General features: G+C 48.8%; 6 protein-coding genes across 6 annotated transcripts; 3 read left to right on the top strand and 3 right to left on the bottom strand.

Annotated features, from left to right (window-relative positions):
• Window positions 1–301: 301 nt before the first annotated feature.
• On the top strand, window positions 302–1,763 carry ONS95_003718 (uncharacterized protein; the record flags this gene model as incomplete). The annotated part of the gene is made up of 2 exons (XM_058497039.1): window positions 302–967; window positions 1,071–1,763. The coding sequence occupies 2 exons, from the start codon at window positions 302–304 to the stop codon at window positions 1,761–1,763; spliced, it is 1,359 nt and encodes a 452-aa protein (XP_058352982.1).
• Window positions 1,764–1,939: 176 nt separating this feature from the next.
• On the bottom strand, window positions 1,940–3,208 carry ONS95_003717 (uncharacterized protein). The gene has a single exon (XM_058497038.1). It carries the CDS (start codon window positions 2,792–2,794, stop codon window positions 2,138–2,140), a length of 657 nt encoding a protein of 218 aa, XP_058352981.1. The 5' UTR covers window positions 2,795–3,208; the 3' UTR covers window positions 1,940–2,137.
• Window positions 3,209–3,272: 64 nt separating this feature from the next.
• ONS95_003716 (uncharacterized protein) lies at window positions 3,273–5,685 on the top strand (the record flags this gene model as incomplete). Its single annotated transcript, XM_058497037.1, has 2 exons — window positions 3,273–3,565; window positions 3,621–5,685. 2 exons carry the CDS (start codon window positions 3,273–3,275, stop codon window positions 5,683–5,685), a joined length of 2,358 nt encoding a protein of 785 aa, XP_058352980.1.
• Window positions 5,686–5,852: 167 nt separating this feature from the next.
• On the bottom strand, window positions 5,853–10,888 carry ONS95_003715 (uncharacterized protein). Its single transcript, XM_058497036.1, has 5 exons — window positions 10,705–10,888; window positions 10,624–10,651; window positions 10,463–10,574; window positions 10,256–10,405; window positions 5,853–10,205 (listed from the first exon to the last, which is right to left on the bottom strand). The coding sequence occupies exons 1-5, from the start codon at window positions 10,766–10,768 to the stop codon at window positions 6,084–6,086; spliced, it is 4,476 nt and encodes a 1,491-aa protein (XP_058352979.1). The 5' UTR covers window positions 10,769–10,888; the 3' UTR covers window positions 5,853–6,083.
• A 172-nt stretch (window positions 10,889–11,060) lies between these two features.
• On the bottom strand, window positions 11,061–13,835 carry NEM1 (Nuclear envelope morphology protein 1). Its single transcript, XM_058497035.1, has 3 exons — window positions 11,792–13,835; window positions 11,518–11,746; window positions 11,061–11,469 (listed from the first exon to the last, which is right to left on the bottom strand). The coding sequence occupies exons 1-3, from the start codon at window positions 12,941–12,943 to the stop codon at window positions 11,318–11,320; spliced, it is 1,533 nt and encodes a 510-aa protein (XP_058352978.1). The 5' UTR covers window positions 12,944–13,835; the 3' UTR covers window positions 11,061–11,317.
• Window positions 13,661–15,227, top strand: GCD7 (GCD complex subunit gcd7; the record flags this gene model as incomplete). Its single annotated transcript, XM_058497034.1, has 3 exons — window positions 13,661–13,758; window positions 13,813–15,084; window positions 15,134–15,227. 3 exons carry the CDS (start codon window positions 13,661–13,663, stop codon window positions 15,225–15,227), a joined length of 1,464 nt encoding a protein of 487 aa, XP_058352977.1.
• Between the last annotated feature and the right edge of the window lie 106 nt (window positions 15,228–15,333).

The raw sequence follows: 15,333 nt of genomic DNA, 5'->3' as shown, positions 1-15,333 counted from the left end.
GATCCTCTCCCATCCGGTTGCAGACTCACTCTTGCTCAATCAACAGCGACTAGAGTGCCTGAACCCCTCTTTGAACGCCTGACTACAGTGAGTCAAGACTCGGTGTTAGAATGCTCCCTTCAATTTGAAGTTTCGCTAATTGTTCACTCCTGAACAGGCCGCAGCAGCCTGACTGTTAGACAACTACAATCCTCGCCGACGCATACACTTCTTACCCATAACCATATTGGTGCAGCAGTCCAACCCCTCGCCATCCTCGAAAGGCGCAGCCCCATCAGAGAAAAGCATTATACGCTGTCGAATGTCCTTGCCATCCTCATACATCAAAGAAATCGACAACCTCAACCAAGAGGTGCTCAAATCAAACCCGACCGACATTGTCCAATTCTGCGCTAATTATTTCGCACGGCGGCTAGAGCTTGAGCGTGCTCAATTCTCACTGTCAGATACACATAAGGATCGCGAAATGTCTGGAAGCACATTCCCTGGCCGTCTCGGTACAAACGTCAACCCCTTCGGTGGTGATGGCGGGGGTGCGGGGAGTACTCAATTGAGCTCTGGCTCGATTTCCAAGGTCGTGGAGGAGGATGAGAATGACACAATCACATCGCCAACAAGCGCAAGCTTCGGCTTCGGTCAAGGCACAGTATTTGGTTCTCCATTCGGAGGTGATGCTGCTGCTGCTGGAGAAGGCCCTCCATCGTCGTTCAAGCCTACTAGCACAGAGGGATTCCCAGCACACTATGGCATGGGAAGGCGAACTTCCGTGTCTGCGGAATCACTAAACCCTACAGCCTCTTCAAACGACAACTGGACGCCGCCCTTTCATCAGAAGACCGAAGATCAGCTGTTACGGCTGAAGAAATCCATCTTTCAGAATTTTTTGTTCAGTCATCTTGACGATGAGCAGAGTGCCCAAGTACTTGGTGCTTTAGTAGAAAAGCCAATCCCTGCGAAGGGTATCAAGGTAATGTCCCTTCTGTTTCCGGTCAACTCAACAAGCCTTCTCCTATGCGAGCAGTAGTTTTCACATGCCAAGCCAATGACTGAAACTAACCTACTGGCTACAGGTCATTACACAAGGTGATCAAGGAGACTTCTTCTACGTGGTTGAGAAAGGGGCCTTTGATGTCTATGTCAACCCAAGTGGTGCTTTGCAACCGGGTCCGGACGGCCTTGGTAAGCAGGTGGGAACGATTCAATCAGGCGGTTCATTTGGAGAATTGGCTCTTATGTACGGATCTCCAAGAGCCGCAACGATCATCTCAACCGAAGCGGGCTGTACCTTGTGGGCTCTCGATCGTATCACTTTCCGCCGGATCTTGATGGACTCAACTTTCCAACGCCGTCGGCTGTATGAAAGTTTCCTCGAGGAAGTCCCTATTCTCTCCACTCTCACAAAGTATGAGAGGTCAAAGATTGCAGATGCTTTGGAGACGCAGAAATATCCAGCTGGTACAACGATCATCAAAGAAGGTGATGCCGGCGAAGCTTTCTACCTCCTGGAAAGTGGCGAGGCCGAGGCTTTCAAGAGCGGTGTACAGAACCCCGTCAAGTCCTATCAGAAAGGGGATTACTTTGGAGAACTCGCCCTACTGAATGATGCCCCAAGAGCTGCCAGTGTTGTCAGCAAGACAGAAGTCAAGGTTGCCACACTTGGAAAAGATGGCTTCCAGAGATTGCTGGGTCCTGTTGAGAGCATCATGAGAAGAACTACGTATGATGAAGGAGTTGAAGCGGTTGATCCTCTTCACCAAGGTTAACGACAGCAGGTTTGACGGTTTTTGCGATTCACTTTTTATGATTGACAGGCGTTAGAATGGTTACGTTCGTTTTGTTACGAGATACAACTGGCTTCGGTGGCTCGGATACCTTTGATGCAGAGAGCCAGGATTCTTCCAATGACCAAGATACTCAAAATTCATCCACACTATTATTTGTAACAGAAGTCTTTTGCTCGTGTACATTTTCTTCTTGATAAAACCTAAACCGCCTCTGTTTCGAGAATCCTTGAGCCTGGAAGGTAGCCTTTTTAGCTTCTTCAGAACGCCAATCCATGCAAAGCGCCAGAACTATGATACTCGTACAGCCTTCACAAAAGCCCATCCACACCTACCAATCCTTCTCACAGCCTCCATCACAAAGCTCCGTCTCTCCTACTCTCCAAAATCTCTCTCCTCACCCCCTCAGCAGCAACCTCTGTCTCCAGTACTCTACCCACACCCCTCCTCCACGTCTCCTCCAACCCCTTAATCTCGCCGCCGACCTCCTCCTGCGCCCTCTTCCTCTCAATAACAACACCATCAATCTCCCCCTTCCGCTCCTCCAGCTCCCTCTCCAAACTCCTCAACACATCCTCCAATTGCCTATTCCCTTCCAACCAGGCATTCTTCCCGTATTTCTCCAGTAAGCCGAGGTTAGCTACGCGGCCTTCGAGGTACGATTGAGATGTGTAGGCGTTTTGTAGAGCGGAGCGCCATTTCTGGAGCGTTTCGGGGGAGGTGGTGTCTGAATGGGGGGAGGTGGTGGGAGGGTCTTGCGATTCGTAGTGTGTGGTTGTTATTGACTTTAGGGGGGTCTTGGATGCGATACGTTCGAGTTCGGAGGTTATGAGGGGGGAGAAGTTTGCTGGTGGGAGGGGAGGGAGAGAGCTGTGGCTTTCTGTGTCGTCTGAGGGTTGGGAGGAGGAGGATGCTTCAGAGGCGATGAGGGAGAGTGCTGCGGCGCGTTCGGAGGCGGTGGGTTCGGTGTCGATGTAGGGGAGGGATTCGTGGATGGCGTTTGTGAGGGGCATGTTTGCGGTGTAATTGGGGTGTAATTGGGTGGTAATTGTTTGGTTTTGGGAGGAGGGGATGGAGATGTTAATTTCGATGTCCAACTGAACTGCGGTTGAGGTTGGTGTGGATAGGCGGAGAATTTTTCGCAAGGCTGGATTGCTTGGTAGAAGGAGACTTAGATGTCGTCCAAATGTGAGGACAAAATTGGTGTCATAAATATCTGGAATATGAAGCTATGAGAATGAAAGCAAATGTCTATCTTATATTTTTAGTCAAAATCAAGGCTCAAAACCGCGACAAAGTAAGACTAGGTCCATTACGTTTGGGTGAAGTTTGGAGGTGTTCGTCGCCTTGCGCTCGAGGCTGCAAGCTACAGGACCTGCACACCCCACCAAACTATCAAGCTCACAACAAGCAAGACAATGACTTGATCGCAACACGACCCTCTCGGAGGGAAACATTCTTTCAACACCACCAAACAACTCTCGAAAAATTATGGAGCCACTTCTTGAATCGAAGGCCGGTCCTTCCGACCCATGGCGGGCGCTGGACCAACAAGAACGAGAAGCTTCGAGGTGGCAACGGCAGAGGAGAGTATGGACAAAGCTTGCGAGCTTCGCTTTGGCTATGGCTCTTGGATGGACGATATTCGTGCATTTTTGTGGACATTGGAGGGATACTGGACGGTCTTGGAGGTTGGACTGGGGCCAGCATGACAGCGGCGAGAGCTTGGAGAAAGGAAAGGGTAGTCAGTACTTGCTGGGTGTGGGAAAGGCGGATATTACTGGGTGAGTACTGGTCTCATATACTTGTTTTCAAAATACAGTACTAATGCCTGTATAGACCTGTAGTTGAGATCAACATGATGGGTTACGCGGACACCAAACAGGTTGGATCAGGGCTCCGTCAGCGACTCTACTCTCGAGCATTCATCGTTGGAGATGTGGAGCGTCCGGAAGACAGATTCGTGTATCTTGTCTTGGATACACAATCTGGGGACACGGCAGTCAGATATGGCATTCTAGAAGGATTGTCGAAACTGGGCTCGGACTTTGCGGTCTATGGGCAGCACAACGTTGCTGTCACAGGCACACATTCGCATTCTGGACCAGGAGCCTGGTTGAATTATCTTTTGCCTCAGATAACTAGCAAAGGCTTTGACAAGCAAAGCTATAGAGCTATCGTGGATGGTGCTATTCTTTCCATACAGAGAGCTCATACGAGTTTGCAACCAGGATACCTGACCGTTGGGTCGACGAAAGTATTTGGTGCCAATATCAACAGAAGTCTCTACGCCTATTTAGCCAACCCGGAGGAGGAGAGAGTCAAGTACAATGAAAGCACAGAAGACGATGGTTCTGTCGAGAAGACTTTAACTCTTCTCAAGTTCCAGCGTGCCTCTGATGGGAGGAATACTGGTGTGCTCACTTGGTTCCCGACACATGGCACTTCGATGCTTGGGAATAACACCTTGATATCAGGGGATAATAAGGGTATTGCAGCTGATTTGTTTGAGAAGAGCTTCTCAGCCGACGACAACGTTGCAGAAGGCTTCGTGGCTGGCTTTTCCCAGGCAAATGTTGGAGATACCAGTCCTAACGTCCTAGGAGCTTGGTGTGAGGACGGCACTGGTGCGGAGTGCAGCTTTAAAAACAGCACTTGCAGTGATGGCAAAAGCCAGTTCTGCCATGCTCGCGGTCCGTTTTTCCGAGAACAGGATAATGGTGCTGCATCCTGTTACGAAGTTGGCAAGAGACAATACGAGCCTGCAAGAGCCCTGTACGACCATCTCGACATAGAGGGAACGCCAATAACAGGCTCCTCTGTCAAGTCATTTCACACTTTCCAGGACATGACGAACTTCACCTTCCCTTTAGCTAATGGGAGCTACGTTCATACTTGTCCAGCTGCTCTGGGATACTCGTTTGCAGCGGGTACTTCAGATGGACCAGGTGCTTTTGACTTTACTCAAAACGATCCTGGGGCTCCTAACGCTTCTCCTGTATGGAGAGTTGTATCAGGTTTCATTAAGGAGCCTACCAAAGCTCAAAAGCGCTGTCACTACCCCAAGCCTATACTACTGGACGTGGGAGAAATCAGCTCTCCATACCTCTGGACACCCAATATAGTCGATGTCCAAGTCCTGCGAGTCGGCCAACTAGTAATCATAGTTAGCCCCGGCGAGGCCACCACGATGGCCGGCCGACGCTGGAAAGAAGCTATTCACGATTCAGCCTCCTCCCTCGCACTTTCCGGCTCCCCATCAGTTGATCCAGTCGTGGTTATTGGAGGCCCAGCAAACAGCTATACGCATTACATTGCCACAATGGAAGAATACGGTATCCAGCGCTACGAAGGTGCGTCGACGCTTTATGGTCCATATACACTCAACGCATACATCAACCTGACCCTCCAATACCTTCCCTACCTGAGCTCAACTTCCACCACCCGCCCACTCCCTGGCCCCTCACCACCAGACAACGTCAATCGCTCCCTCTCTTTCATCACCGGTGTTGTCTTCGATGGCACCCCTATATTCAAGCAATTCGGAGATGTGAAAACAGCCGTACGACCCGCATATTCCATCGGCGACATCGTATCCGTCACCTTCGTCGGTGCAAATCCCCGCAATTCTCTCCGTCTCGAGCAAACCTATGCTGCGATAGAGAAGTTTGATGCCGCGACCAGTCGATGGGTGAGAGTACGAGATGACAGTGATTGGAGTTTGATTTTCAATTGGAAGCGTACGAGTAGTGTGTTGGGAACGAGTGAGGTTGAGATTGTGTGGGAGACAGAGGACTGGGCGAGTCCTGGACAGTATAGGATTCGGTATTATGGGGATTCCAAGGCGGTTGGGAGTAAGATTACGGCGTTTGAGGGTACGAGTGGGGAGTTTGTTTTGACTTGAGGGGCTTAGCGAGGTAGATTGAAATGCGGCTGCTGTTTCGAGCAGTGTTGTTCAAGTAGTAAAGAAGCGAAGTTATGGATACCAGGCAACGCAAAATTTGTATATCAGGATACCCAGGATGAAATTGATAGGGAAATACTACCGAAGCTATTCAAATGAGCAAGACTTAATGTATCATTATTGTTTATCTCGTCTCATCTACTGTATCCTTTTTTGATCCGAATTCTGTATCGGAATCTACAATCAGCGCCACCCGAATTTTCGGCTGCAGTTGGGGAATATGAAAACGCCATAGATGCCTTTCCGTCACTTCCAATAAACCAAAATCTGTCCCGAACTCCATTTGTCCATCCAGCTACGCACCTAGAAAGTCCCAAAGTCCCAAACGCAAGTCCAAATCAAAACTCCATTTCCACCGGCAAACCATTCGCCCTTCTCTCCGCCGCGATTCTCTTCCGCTCGGCCACTTCTGCCGCGCGGATCTTCTGACGTTCAGCCTGGTCAACTAGCCATGCATCTTCGAAAAGAGTGGGTTTCTTCTTCAAGTCCTCGGGCTTGAGACCTAATTTCCGCACAACCTGGAATGCACCCGTACCAACGCTCATTGTCTGTCCCATGATGATACACTCGCTGACTCCTTCGATGAGATCTATTTTCATGCCGGCTGCAGCATCGAACAAGTGGTCGGGGGTCTTCTCGAAAGAGGCAAGCTGCAGGACACTGTCACGCATCTTCGAAAGTCCAAATCGAGTGATGCCAAGAACTTCTCCTTTATATGTCATGACATCAGCGAGAAGTTGCATGTGTCGAGGATCGATACCCATGTCTCCCATGACGGCACCGATTTCAGTAGCAATAGTGGTTCGTGCAGCTTCGATGCCGAGAACGTCTTTGACCTCCATGATACCGTTGCTAGTCGTCTTCGTACCGATAACTCCTTCTGTGGTCATACAAGCTCGAAGACCGTAACCTTCTACAAGGACCATATGTGTGTCGTGTCTCCCGCGTTCATCTGAGGTCTCTGTTGTCTTCTGAATGATGGCACGGGTTGCATCAGCATATCCAGAGATAGCAATTGCAGGAAGTGCACGCTTGAGGTAATTGACCCGAAGTAAAATATCGGAATAATTTTCATCAACAGCACCCTTTTTAGGGGCGCCTCGAGCTCCTAGATTTCCGCCACTGTCCGGGGTGACGTTAACGAACAAGCAGTCTCCAGCGAGAGAAATGTCGTGATTGCGAATCTTCATCTTCTTGTTGCTGGAGATGGAATTGGCGATATCTGCCAAAGTAAGACCAAGTTGCATATCGCTAAGAGCGTCCATGTTGATACACAAGCACACCGTGGAACTTTTGGCTGACCACATGTCTTCTACGAAGCGGAGGACATCAGAGATGTAAGTCTTCTCGATGCGACTTTTTACAACATGAGCGGCTTCGAGTTTGTATTTGTTCTCCAGCGGACAGCTGATGACTGGCGTACTGATGACCTTCGATGCGTTGATGATTTCCTTGATACGAGGTACACCCTGAGTAATACTCATACCAGCAACACCAGCAAAATGGAACGTTTTCAAGGTCATCTGTGTGCCTGGCTCTCCAATGGACTGTGCTCCGACCGCTCCTACAGCATGACCAGGTTCCACGTGTGCCTTGGCATACTTATCCAAACATAGGGAAATGAACATTCTTAGTGTGCGGAGAGAAACCTTATGGACACGATCCATTTGAGCTATTCTCGCTTGGTCTTCAGCTTCAGGCGTGTGAAGATCACCAGCCACAGGAGGGTCTTCAAAGTCGTGCAGACCTGCCAGCTGGCGTGCCATAGCTAAATCAGAGGCTAGATCTTTGATGAAGTCGGTAATGGTGACGAGGAACCCACGGGCACTTTCGAATTCATCGACACCATAATCGGTCTCGTCATCGTATTCAAGAGGCTTGCCAAAGACGTCTTTCCTCTGGTACCTAAGTCGCTCAGGAGCCAATAGCTTGGCACACTCGGCAGTGATTTGGTACGGCAACAGTCCTGGCTCGTTGTTATCCCAAGTCAATGCCTCGGCATGAGTCCATGTGCGGGAAAAATGCACCGGCACAGCAGTACCTTCCATGTCAACCGGATCTAACTTGTCTGCTCCAAATTGGAACTGAACGACTATGCCTGAAGAGTTTCGAACAGTGTCATCGTACTGCGTGGATAAATCTTCAAGAGACTTCATCAGTCTTCTTGACATATATCCGGTTTCGGCAGTTTTAACAGCTGTATCAACCAAACCTTCGCGACCAGAAATTGCGTGGAATAAGAACTCTGTGGGCGTAAGGCCCGTGAAGAAGCTGTTTCTGACGAAACCCTTAGATGGAGGCTGGCGAGCGTTCTTTGGGAAATGAGGTAGGGTTCTGTCTTGGAATCCATCCGCAACACGTTGACCTCCAATAATTTGCTGTCCAACGACTGCGACCATCTGAGCCACGTTAATATTCGAACCCTTGGATCCGGATTTGGCCATGATAAGAGGAGCGTTCCATTTGCTGAGTGTGTTGATACAATACTCTCCAGCATCTTGTCTGACTTTGCTGAGGACACCAGAGATTTTGTTTTCTAAACTTTCCTCTAGATCGCAACCCGTAGCCTTTTCGAGAGTTCCGTTCTTGAATTGATTGATGAGAACTTCAGATGCATCGTACGCTTCAGCGACAAGTATTGCTTTATGTTCGGTGAGCTTCTGCGATGGGTAGACATCACTGATACCAATGGAAAACCCCATATTCGTAAGGTAGCGAGCCGATACTTTCGCAAGTCTGTCCATGGCTATGACAGCCTCATCAGGACCAAAATCTCGAAGAATAATATAGAAAATGGAATCTTTCTTTCCAGATCCAACTGTAGTTTTGTCCATTCGGCCGCACATAACTTCGGAGTTGCGAACCACAAGCCAACCATCGTTGATATCCATATCTGGACATTGCCCTTGTACGGACTTGTAGTCTCGACACTTAGCATCCAAGTTGACCTTCACTGGGGATTTTTTGTTTGGACGCATGAGAATACTGAAAACTTGCTTCCCAGTCCAGAGTGCCTCGGGCTTGATAATTGCGGGTGGTGGCAGGTCCAAATGAGTGTTACCATCGACCATGTACATACATAGCGTTGTAAAGGTTTTCCTATCGAAGAAATTCTCCTTGCTACTCAAGAGATATGCAGCGGTAATGAAATCTTGGGTGGCTGAAATGATTGGCTCTCCGTTCTTTGGCGTAGAAAGGTTGTTCTTTACTCCCATGAGGTTGATAGCTTCTGTTCTAGCTTCTTCAGTCTGAGGCACGTGCAAGTTCATCTCGTCTCCGTCGAAATCGGCGTTGTAGGGATTGCAAACACACTCATTGAGGCGGAAGGTTCTCCAAGGTCTGACCTTGACATAATGACTCATGATACTCAGTTTATGAAGAGAAGGTTGTCGGTTGAAAAGTACGATATCCCCATCTTCGAGGTGTCTCTCAACAACGTCCCCAATCCTCAAGTTCTTTGCTGCATCCGGACGACGAGCAAATTTGAGTGAGATTTTGTGGTCCGAATCTTTTTTCACGATCTGGTTGGCACCTGGATGAACCTCAGGGCCATTGAGAACACACTGTCTTAGCTTCTCGATATTTTGCCGCTGCACTCGCTCCGGATAGGTCATGTTCTTGGCCACCAATACAGGAACAGCAACCTGCTCGATCGACATGTTCGGGTCTGGAGAGATGACAGTTCGGGCAGAGAAATCGACGCGCTTTCCTGACAGATTTCCTCTGAATCGGCCTTGTTTTCCCTTGAGACGTTGACAAAATCCTCGGATTGCCTTGCCATTGCCTTTATCTTGAAGACCAGGAACATCGCTGTTGACGTAGAGGGCGATTTGTGTTTGCAGGAAATCCCATTGCTCCACGATAGTTTGGATCGGTTGACCTCTTTGCAAAGCGGCACGAATCATGGAACTGACGTGGACGATTTCAGCAAGTTTTGTCGTGAGATCATCTTCGTTACTTGCATTCTCTTGCGCAACAGATGGACGAATGCAGATTGGTGGTGCCGGAACAAACTGCCAGATGAACATCTCGGGCCTACCCTCTGCAGGATTGAGTCCTAAGAGCTCGCAATCACTTGGTGTGATCATCTTGAACAGATTCAAAACTCTTAGCGGATTGAGGTCATCCATCGCCTTCTTCAGGTGCTTGTCAAGTTCCGCATTGTTCTTCTTCGCCTCCTCAAATGACTTATGATATACGACCATTGATGGAGGAGCAACTTTCTTCGCAGCCGTTGACTTGTTGAAAGCCTGATAACGATCGTGGGCCAACCTCAGAGGCGCAAGCTTTCGAATCTGGCCATTGACAGCATCGCAGTACGGGCATAGTCTGACTTTTCGACATTGCTCGTTGATTTTCTTACAAACCTGTGTCCGCTTAAGATTGTCGATTCCTGGTACTCGGAGTTGCTTCAGGAAGGCTCGTCGTTCGGATTCTGTGAGTAGCACTCTGGCGCAATCCTTGCCGATGAATTAGCCCATATCCCTCCCGAGTAGGATATAGTGCATACTTTGCAAATATTTTGCAAAAACATCTGAGTCAACTTCAGATAACCAATATGAAATGCTGGAAGAGCCAGTCGAACGTGACCAAAATGGCCATTGCAATTCTGAAGCCCTTCACCGCATGTTTCGCAAATTCCCGTCTTGCTTGAAGTTCCCTGTCGGATCACGCGTCAGCGATCTATGGCCATCGTATACCTGCCTGTGATCCTCACCAATCTTGTGTCCAGTGGTCCGTTTTCCATGGGCTTTCGTCCCTTCTCCATGTTATAGAGGATGCGATCAGAAACTTCGAGGACGCCCTGGTTGACAATCTGAGTATTGGATCTGCGAAATTCTTAGTTTGGAGAGTATGTACACACCAAGGAGTACTCACTGGATACCAAATTTGAGAGAGGCAAATTCTGCTTAATGTCAATCTCCTCTTCTTGCGACGATGGGGAAAGCAAATTCTTACTTTTGGGTACATTGTCCACGACTTGAGCCTTGATAGACTCTCCGCCAGTCGAAGTGAGCTGCATTGCGGCGGTGTTCTGCTATCGTGTATCTAACACGAAGCTGTACTTGGGCGGAGTTAAAGATCGGGTCATAAAATCATCATTGTTCGAGGAGATGTATGGTGAGCTCCAGCTCTCTCGAATTTGTTGCGGATTAGCTTCTTGGTGGGGCACGACGAGATGACTCCCGGCCGAATTTAAGCCGATGGCGGGGTCTAGTTTCCTTGGCACTCGTTAAGTTTTGTTTATTTGTCTCGATGAGTGAATAGCCTGCTAAGCTGAGTTTCTGGTAACCTAGGAAAGATGTGTGCTTCAGGCTATCTTTGTCTGGTTTGCTCCGCTGGCTACTTCATTATATACAGTAGAGTAAGAGTATTGCGTATGATTCGGGTCAGACTTTCTGGTTTGCAAATATATTCCTACCTGTGTTCACTCATGAAGTGAACAGAGATAGAATTGAGCTAGTCGCTTCAGGTTCTAAAGAACATGTCGCGGTTGAACTTGTCGTTTTCAAACATCAATAGTAGTGCATTGATAACAAATATAGCCATGATTAATACAATTCAGTGTTTATTAAGCTATGTGCTTCCCATCTTCACCTCCCCTCAAAGCAAGGAAGGCTCGCACGTCAGTAACATACTGCAGACCCTCTAGCAATGGCACGAGATGCATGAGGTCATTGTCCGTAGGGTCACTGATCCAGCCTTCTATGGGTATTGCATTATCTATCGATACAGTTAGCTGTGTTTTCAGCTCAGTGAAATGGTGTTTACCTTGATGGAACATGTAGCTCAGAGGACTATTATCCAGAATCATGACCTTGCTGAGATCTGGTTCTACGGAGCTCAGATCTTTGATAAAAGCGCCATGGCGGTATGTACAGTGCTGACGGTAATATCTACCGGAGAAGAATTTCCGTTCCGTCTCTAAGAAGTCTATCACAGGATCTGCATATTCCTGGACAGATGCAGTGAAGATAACAAGGTTGTACCATTTACAGATCTATCTCTGTCAGTGTGCTCTTATGCAGTGATTTAGACAACTCACTCGTCGCAAAAAGTCGTCACAATGAGGTCTCTTGTGAACATAGTAGAGAATAGGGTGTTGAGGGCCAGGAACTGCATTTCCACCAGCCCCGACCACGGTGTTCAGCTTCACTTCAACCATGTGACCAGTGCTCATCCTGCCACCTTTAGCCATGCTATGAATCAAAGTTTCGTCAAGGTCAAGTATTAATGTCTTCTGAGCAAGTTTCCCGCTTGGCGCATCGACAGTGTAGGAAGGCTGACGACGAGGGATGAGCGGTCTTGGTGGTGCAGGCGCACGAGGGTATTTTGTCATGGAAAGAGATGATGCTGGGGATGTTGGTGACTTAAGAGTTGCTGGCGAGATCTCGTTGGCGGCAATAGCACCAGATCCATTACTCTGCGTACTCGTTGACTGCGATTTTCGATGCTTCCTCTGCCGTACACTATCTTCATTGTGAAGTTTGATTCTTATAGAACGTCGCGCTGGAGCAACCTCGTCAGAAGCCTGAAGCGACTTCGAACGGCTGTGACGCGCGGTACCAGACAACGTTGAATGCTCTGCTTCGCTCATAGACCGATCCCGATCGGACTCGGACTCAGAAGACAGTCCTGATGAAGAAGAATATGAAGAGAAGCCCTTCTTTCCCTTGGTAGACGCGCGTTTCCCAGAACTCTTCCCGCGACTCTGCTCTCCCTGTTGTCCGTCCGCAGTGGAACTATTGCCGATTGCGTGCGCAGTCGACGCACGCCTTGTACCTAGATTCTTCATCTGAGAGAAAGGGGCAAAGTTTCCATGCTCATCACATAGACATGCAAAAAGGTAAACACCTGGAGCAGCTAGTGTGGATAGGAACCAGCGTATGGATTCGATAAGAGCGAAAGAGATCCGTTGCGGAATTTTGCGCCACCCTGCGACCTCTGGATCTTTGACCTCGCTGGCTTCCTTGTCTAGGAGAGGGGTCTCTTCATGCACAATTCTGACATCTTCCTGTTCTCCCTCAGGGTTATCGCATGGGTATTCTGCTTTCTCCTCCAATATATCCTCTTGCGAATTCCTCCTCGACTCTGTCCCGGTTGCAGAAGAAAATATGTTTCCAAAAGAGTTACTTCTCGATGGTGATGGAGTCTGCGGCGGAGACACTCGTGCCGAGAGGATATTCAGAGAGTTCATCGTTCTTTCCGAGCCATGAAGGAGGAGGATGAAGCTTCTATCGATAATGCGGGGTTTGGGTAAGAGCCGCGAAGGCAAGTAAAGGACGTAGCAATCTGCTTATCTGTGGTTTCGCACAGAATCAGTTGTCAATCACTACGCGCTCGTCGGTATGCGTCGTTGAGGGTTGCTCGTTGTTGTTCTCCCACAGCACGAGTTGAGAGGGCGTGCAGCTGAGCCTCGGAGCTTAGAGAGGGGGACGGGATATCGCTGAAAATTACAATGACTTCCTTCTATCGGTACTTTAAACAAAGAACATGTGCTGGACTGAAATGGGTATGAGCTCGAGTATATAGCTGGAGCTGGAGCTGGAGCTTCCAACTTGGAGCTTCACGGATTGCGCGGGCAATGGTCGCGCGGAATGATGTGGAGTGAGACGGCCGAGCGCTCGCGACTCCAAACTCAACTCGGGAGTCATCCTTCAAAATAAGTTTATGTCTACCACAAAGAACTTTGTTCAAACCCAACCACACGGTTTCCCAACTTCTAGCAGCTTTCAGCAACACTACGCGGATCGCAATATTTGATCACTGCCTCCACTTTACCGTTGATGCCCAGTACCCCTGCAAACTCCCCGCCGAAAGCAGAACCACCTCTGAACTGCCCCTCCAGAATTTCAACAATTGCGCCGTTACAAATATAAAGTCCGTGGCCACAAGGCCAGCAGCTTGATCAGCCATGCCGTCAACACAGACTGGCTATGCGCCGAACCTCAGCGTTTTCTTGAAGTCGCTAAAGGCTGCTCCGTTGGAGTCATCTATTGAAAATCTCATCTCGTACGCCGTTCTCAGCGAATCCTTGCGCCTGTGATATGGCTGACATATTCCCAGGCTCCTCAAAAGAAGACAGATCCAGAATTCGAGACCATGCGCCATAGCGACGGCACATCTCCTTCGCCGCGTGGTTGCGAAGTTCAAATGGACGGACATTGGGAAGCTCTTGGAAAGAATACAAGAAGTTGGCCAGCGCCTCATTGCAGCGCAACCGAGAGAAATGGTCGTAGGAAACATAGTGCGAAGAGTTCTGGGAATGATAAGAGATGAGGCAAAAGAGGATAGAGCTGAAGATGGAAGTGATTCAGCGTCGAATGTTGGCTCTCCGAGCAGGAAGCAGAGCTACTCAGGTTCACCCAGGACCGATGCACCACCAGCATTCAGCCCCCTACGATTCGAGTCGAGCAGTGAGTCGGGAGTTCCAGAAACAAACGGAGATGATGTCTTCAGCGGAAAATCAGCAATATCCTCCAGACCACCTATGCTCACCTCTCATCAATCCTATGCAGTGCTCAATGGAGTTCCAGTACAACAATCGATGTTCAATTTACTCTCAGCAACACCTTCACCAAATGCGACTCCTCCAGGAACACATTCTCCACATGGAAAATCTTCCTTCAATGCGTCTTCCCTGTCACAAAGGATAGCTACAACAACGAAGGACTTGAAAGCAGAGGTCATGGGGGGAATTGATGAGATTATCGATGAGCTAGATCAAGTCGACGATCAGATTGCCGCATACGCTCAGGAGCATATTCACTCAAATGAGATTATTCTCACGCATTCCTCGTCTCTCAGCGTCCAGAAGTTTCTACTGAAGGCCGCTGAGAAGAGGAAGTTTACCGTTATAATTGCAGAATCGTACCCAAATGACCACGACGCCACACACGCGGCGGTAATAAGGGAGATTAGTCAATCTGGTGAAACTGGAGGCGACATGAGTACAGATAAATTCTTGAAACCCTTGTCTGAAGCCGGCATTACAGTCATTCTTATTACGGACGCCGCCATTTTCGCTTTCATGAAGAAGGTTAGCAAAGTCATCTTGGCCACCCACGCAGTCATAGCAAACGGGGGATTGATAGCAGCAGCGGGCGCTCGGATCATTGCAAAGGCAGCGAAGGCGCATAGCACACCAGTGATCGTTGTTAGTGGTGTATATAAGCTCAGCCCTGAGTACCCGTTCGAATTTGAATCTTTGATCGAATATGGTGATCCGGGAAGCATTGTAGGCTACGATGACGGACCATTGGTGGACACGCTGGAGGTGGAAAATCCAGTCTACGACTATGTGCCTCCTGATCTGGTAGATCTCTACATCACCAACTTGTAAGTCCCTTCATCCCAGATACATACCTACTGCTAATCCGATGAACAGAGGTGCTCATGCACCGTCTTATCTTTATAGGATCGTTGCAGACCACTACAAGACTGAAGACATCAACTTCCACAAGCCTGAGCTACAATTTTGAGAGCCAAAGACTTCGTCTGTAGACATCACTCAAAAGGTAGTTAGTCCCCATTTTGGTCTCTAGCCAGAGAAAGAAGCCTATTGAGGCCGAGGTATCCTTTGGAAGC

The sequence above is a fragment of the Cadophora gregata genome (genome assembly GCF_030347475.1).
Source record: "Cadophora gregata isolate MNR1 chromosome Unknown scaffold_13, whole genome shotgun sequence".
Taxonomy (NCBI): domain Eukaryota; kingdom Fungi; phylum Ascomycota; class Leotiomycetes; order Helotiales; family Ploettnerulaceae; genus Cadophora; species Cadophora gregata.
This window is presented reverse-complemented; position numbering and strand designations above follow the sequence as displayed.

Excerpts from the sequence above, each read along its gene's own strand:
- ONS95_003717 (XM_058497038.1), bottom strand. The coding sequence starts at position 2,794 with ATGCCCCTCACAAACGCCATCCACGAATCCCTCCCCTACATCGACACC.
- ONS95_003715 (XM_058497036.1), bottom strand. The coding sequence starts at position 10,768 with ATGCAGCTCACTTCGACTGGCGGAGAGTCTATCAAGGCTCAAGTCGTG. Across the intron at positions 10,652-10,704 it reads CGTGGACAATGTACCCAAAA|AATTTGCCTCTCTCAAATTT; the intron begins GTAAGAATTTGC and ends GACATTAAGCAG. Across the intron at positions 10,406-10,462 it reads GACCACTGGACACAAGATTG|GGAACTTCAAGCAAGACGGG; the intron begins GTGAGGATCACA and ends GTGATCCGACAG.
- NEM1 (XM_058497035.1), bottom strand. The coding sequence starts at position 12,943 with ATGAACTCTCTGAATATCCTCTCGGCACGAGTGTCTCCGCCGCAGACT. Across the intron at positions 11,747-11,791 it reads GTGACGACTTTTTGCGACGA|ATCTGTAAATGGTACAACCT; the intron begins GTGAGTTGTCTA and ends TGACAGAGATAG. Across the intron at positions 11,470-11,517 it reads GAGCTACATGTTCCATCAAG|ATAATGCAATACCCATAGAA; the intron begins GTAAACACCATT and ends CTGTATCGATAG.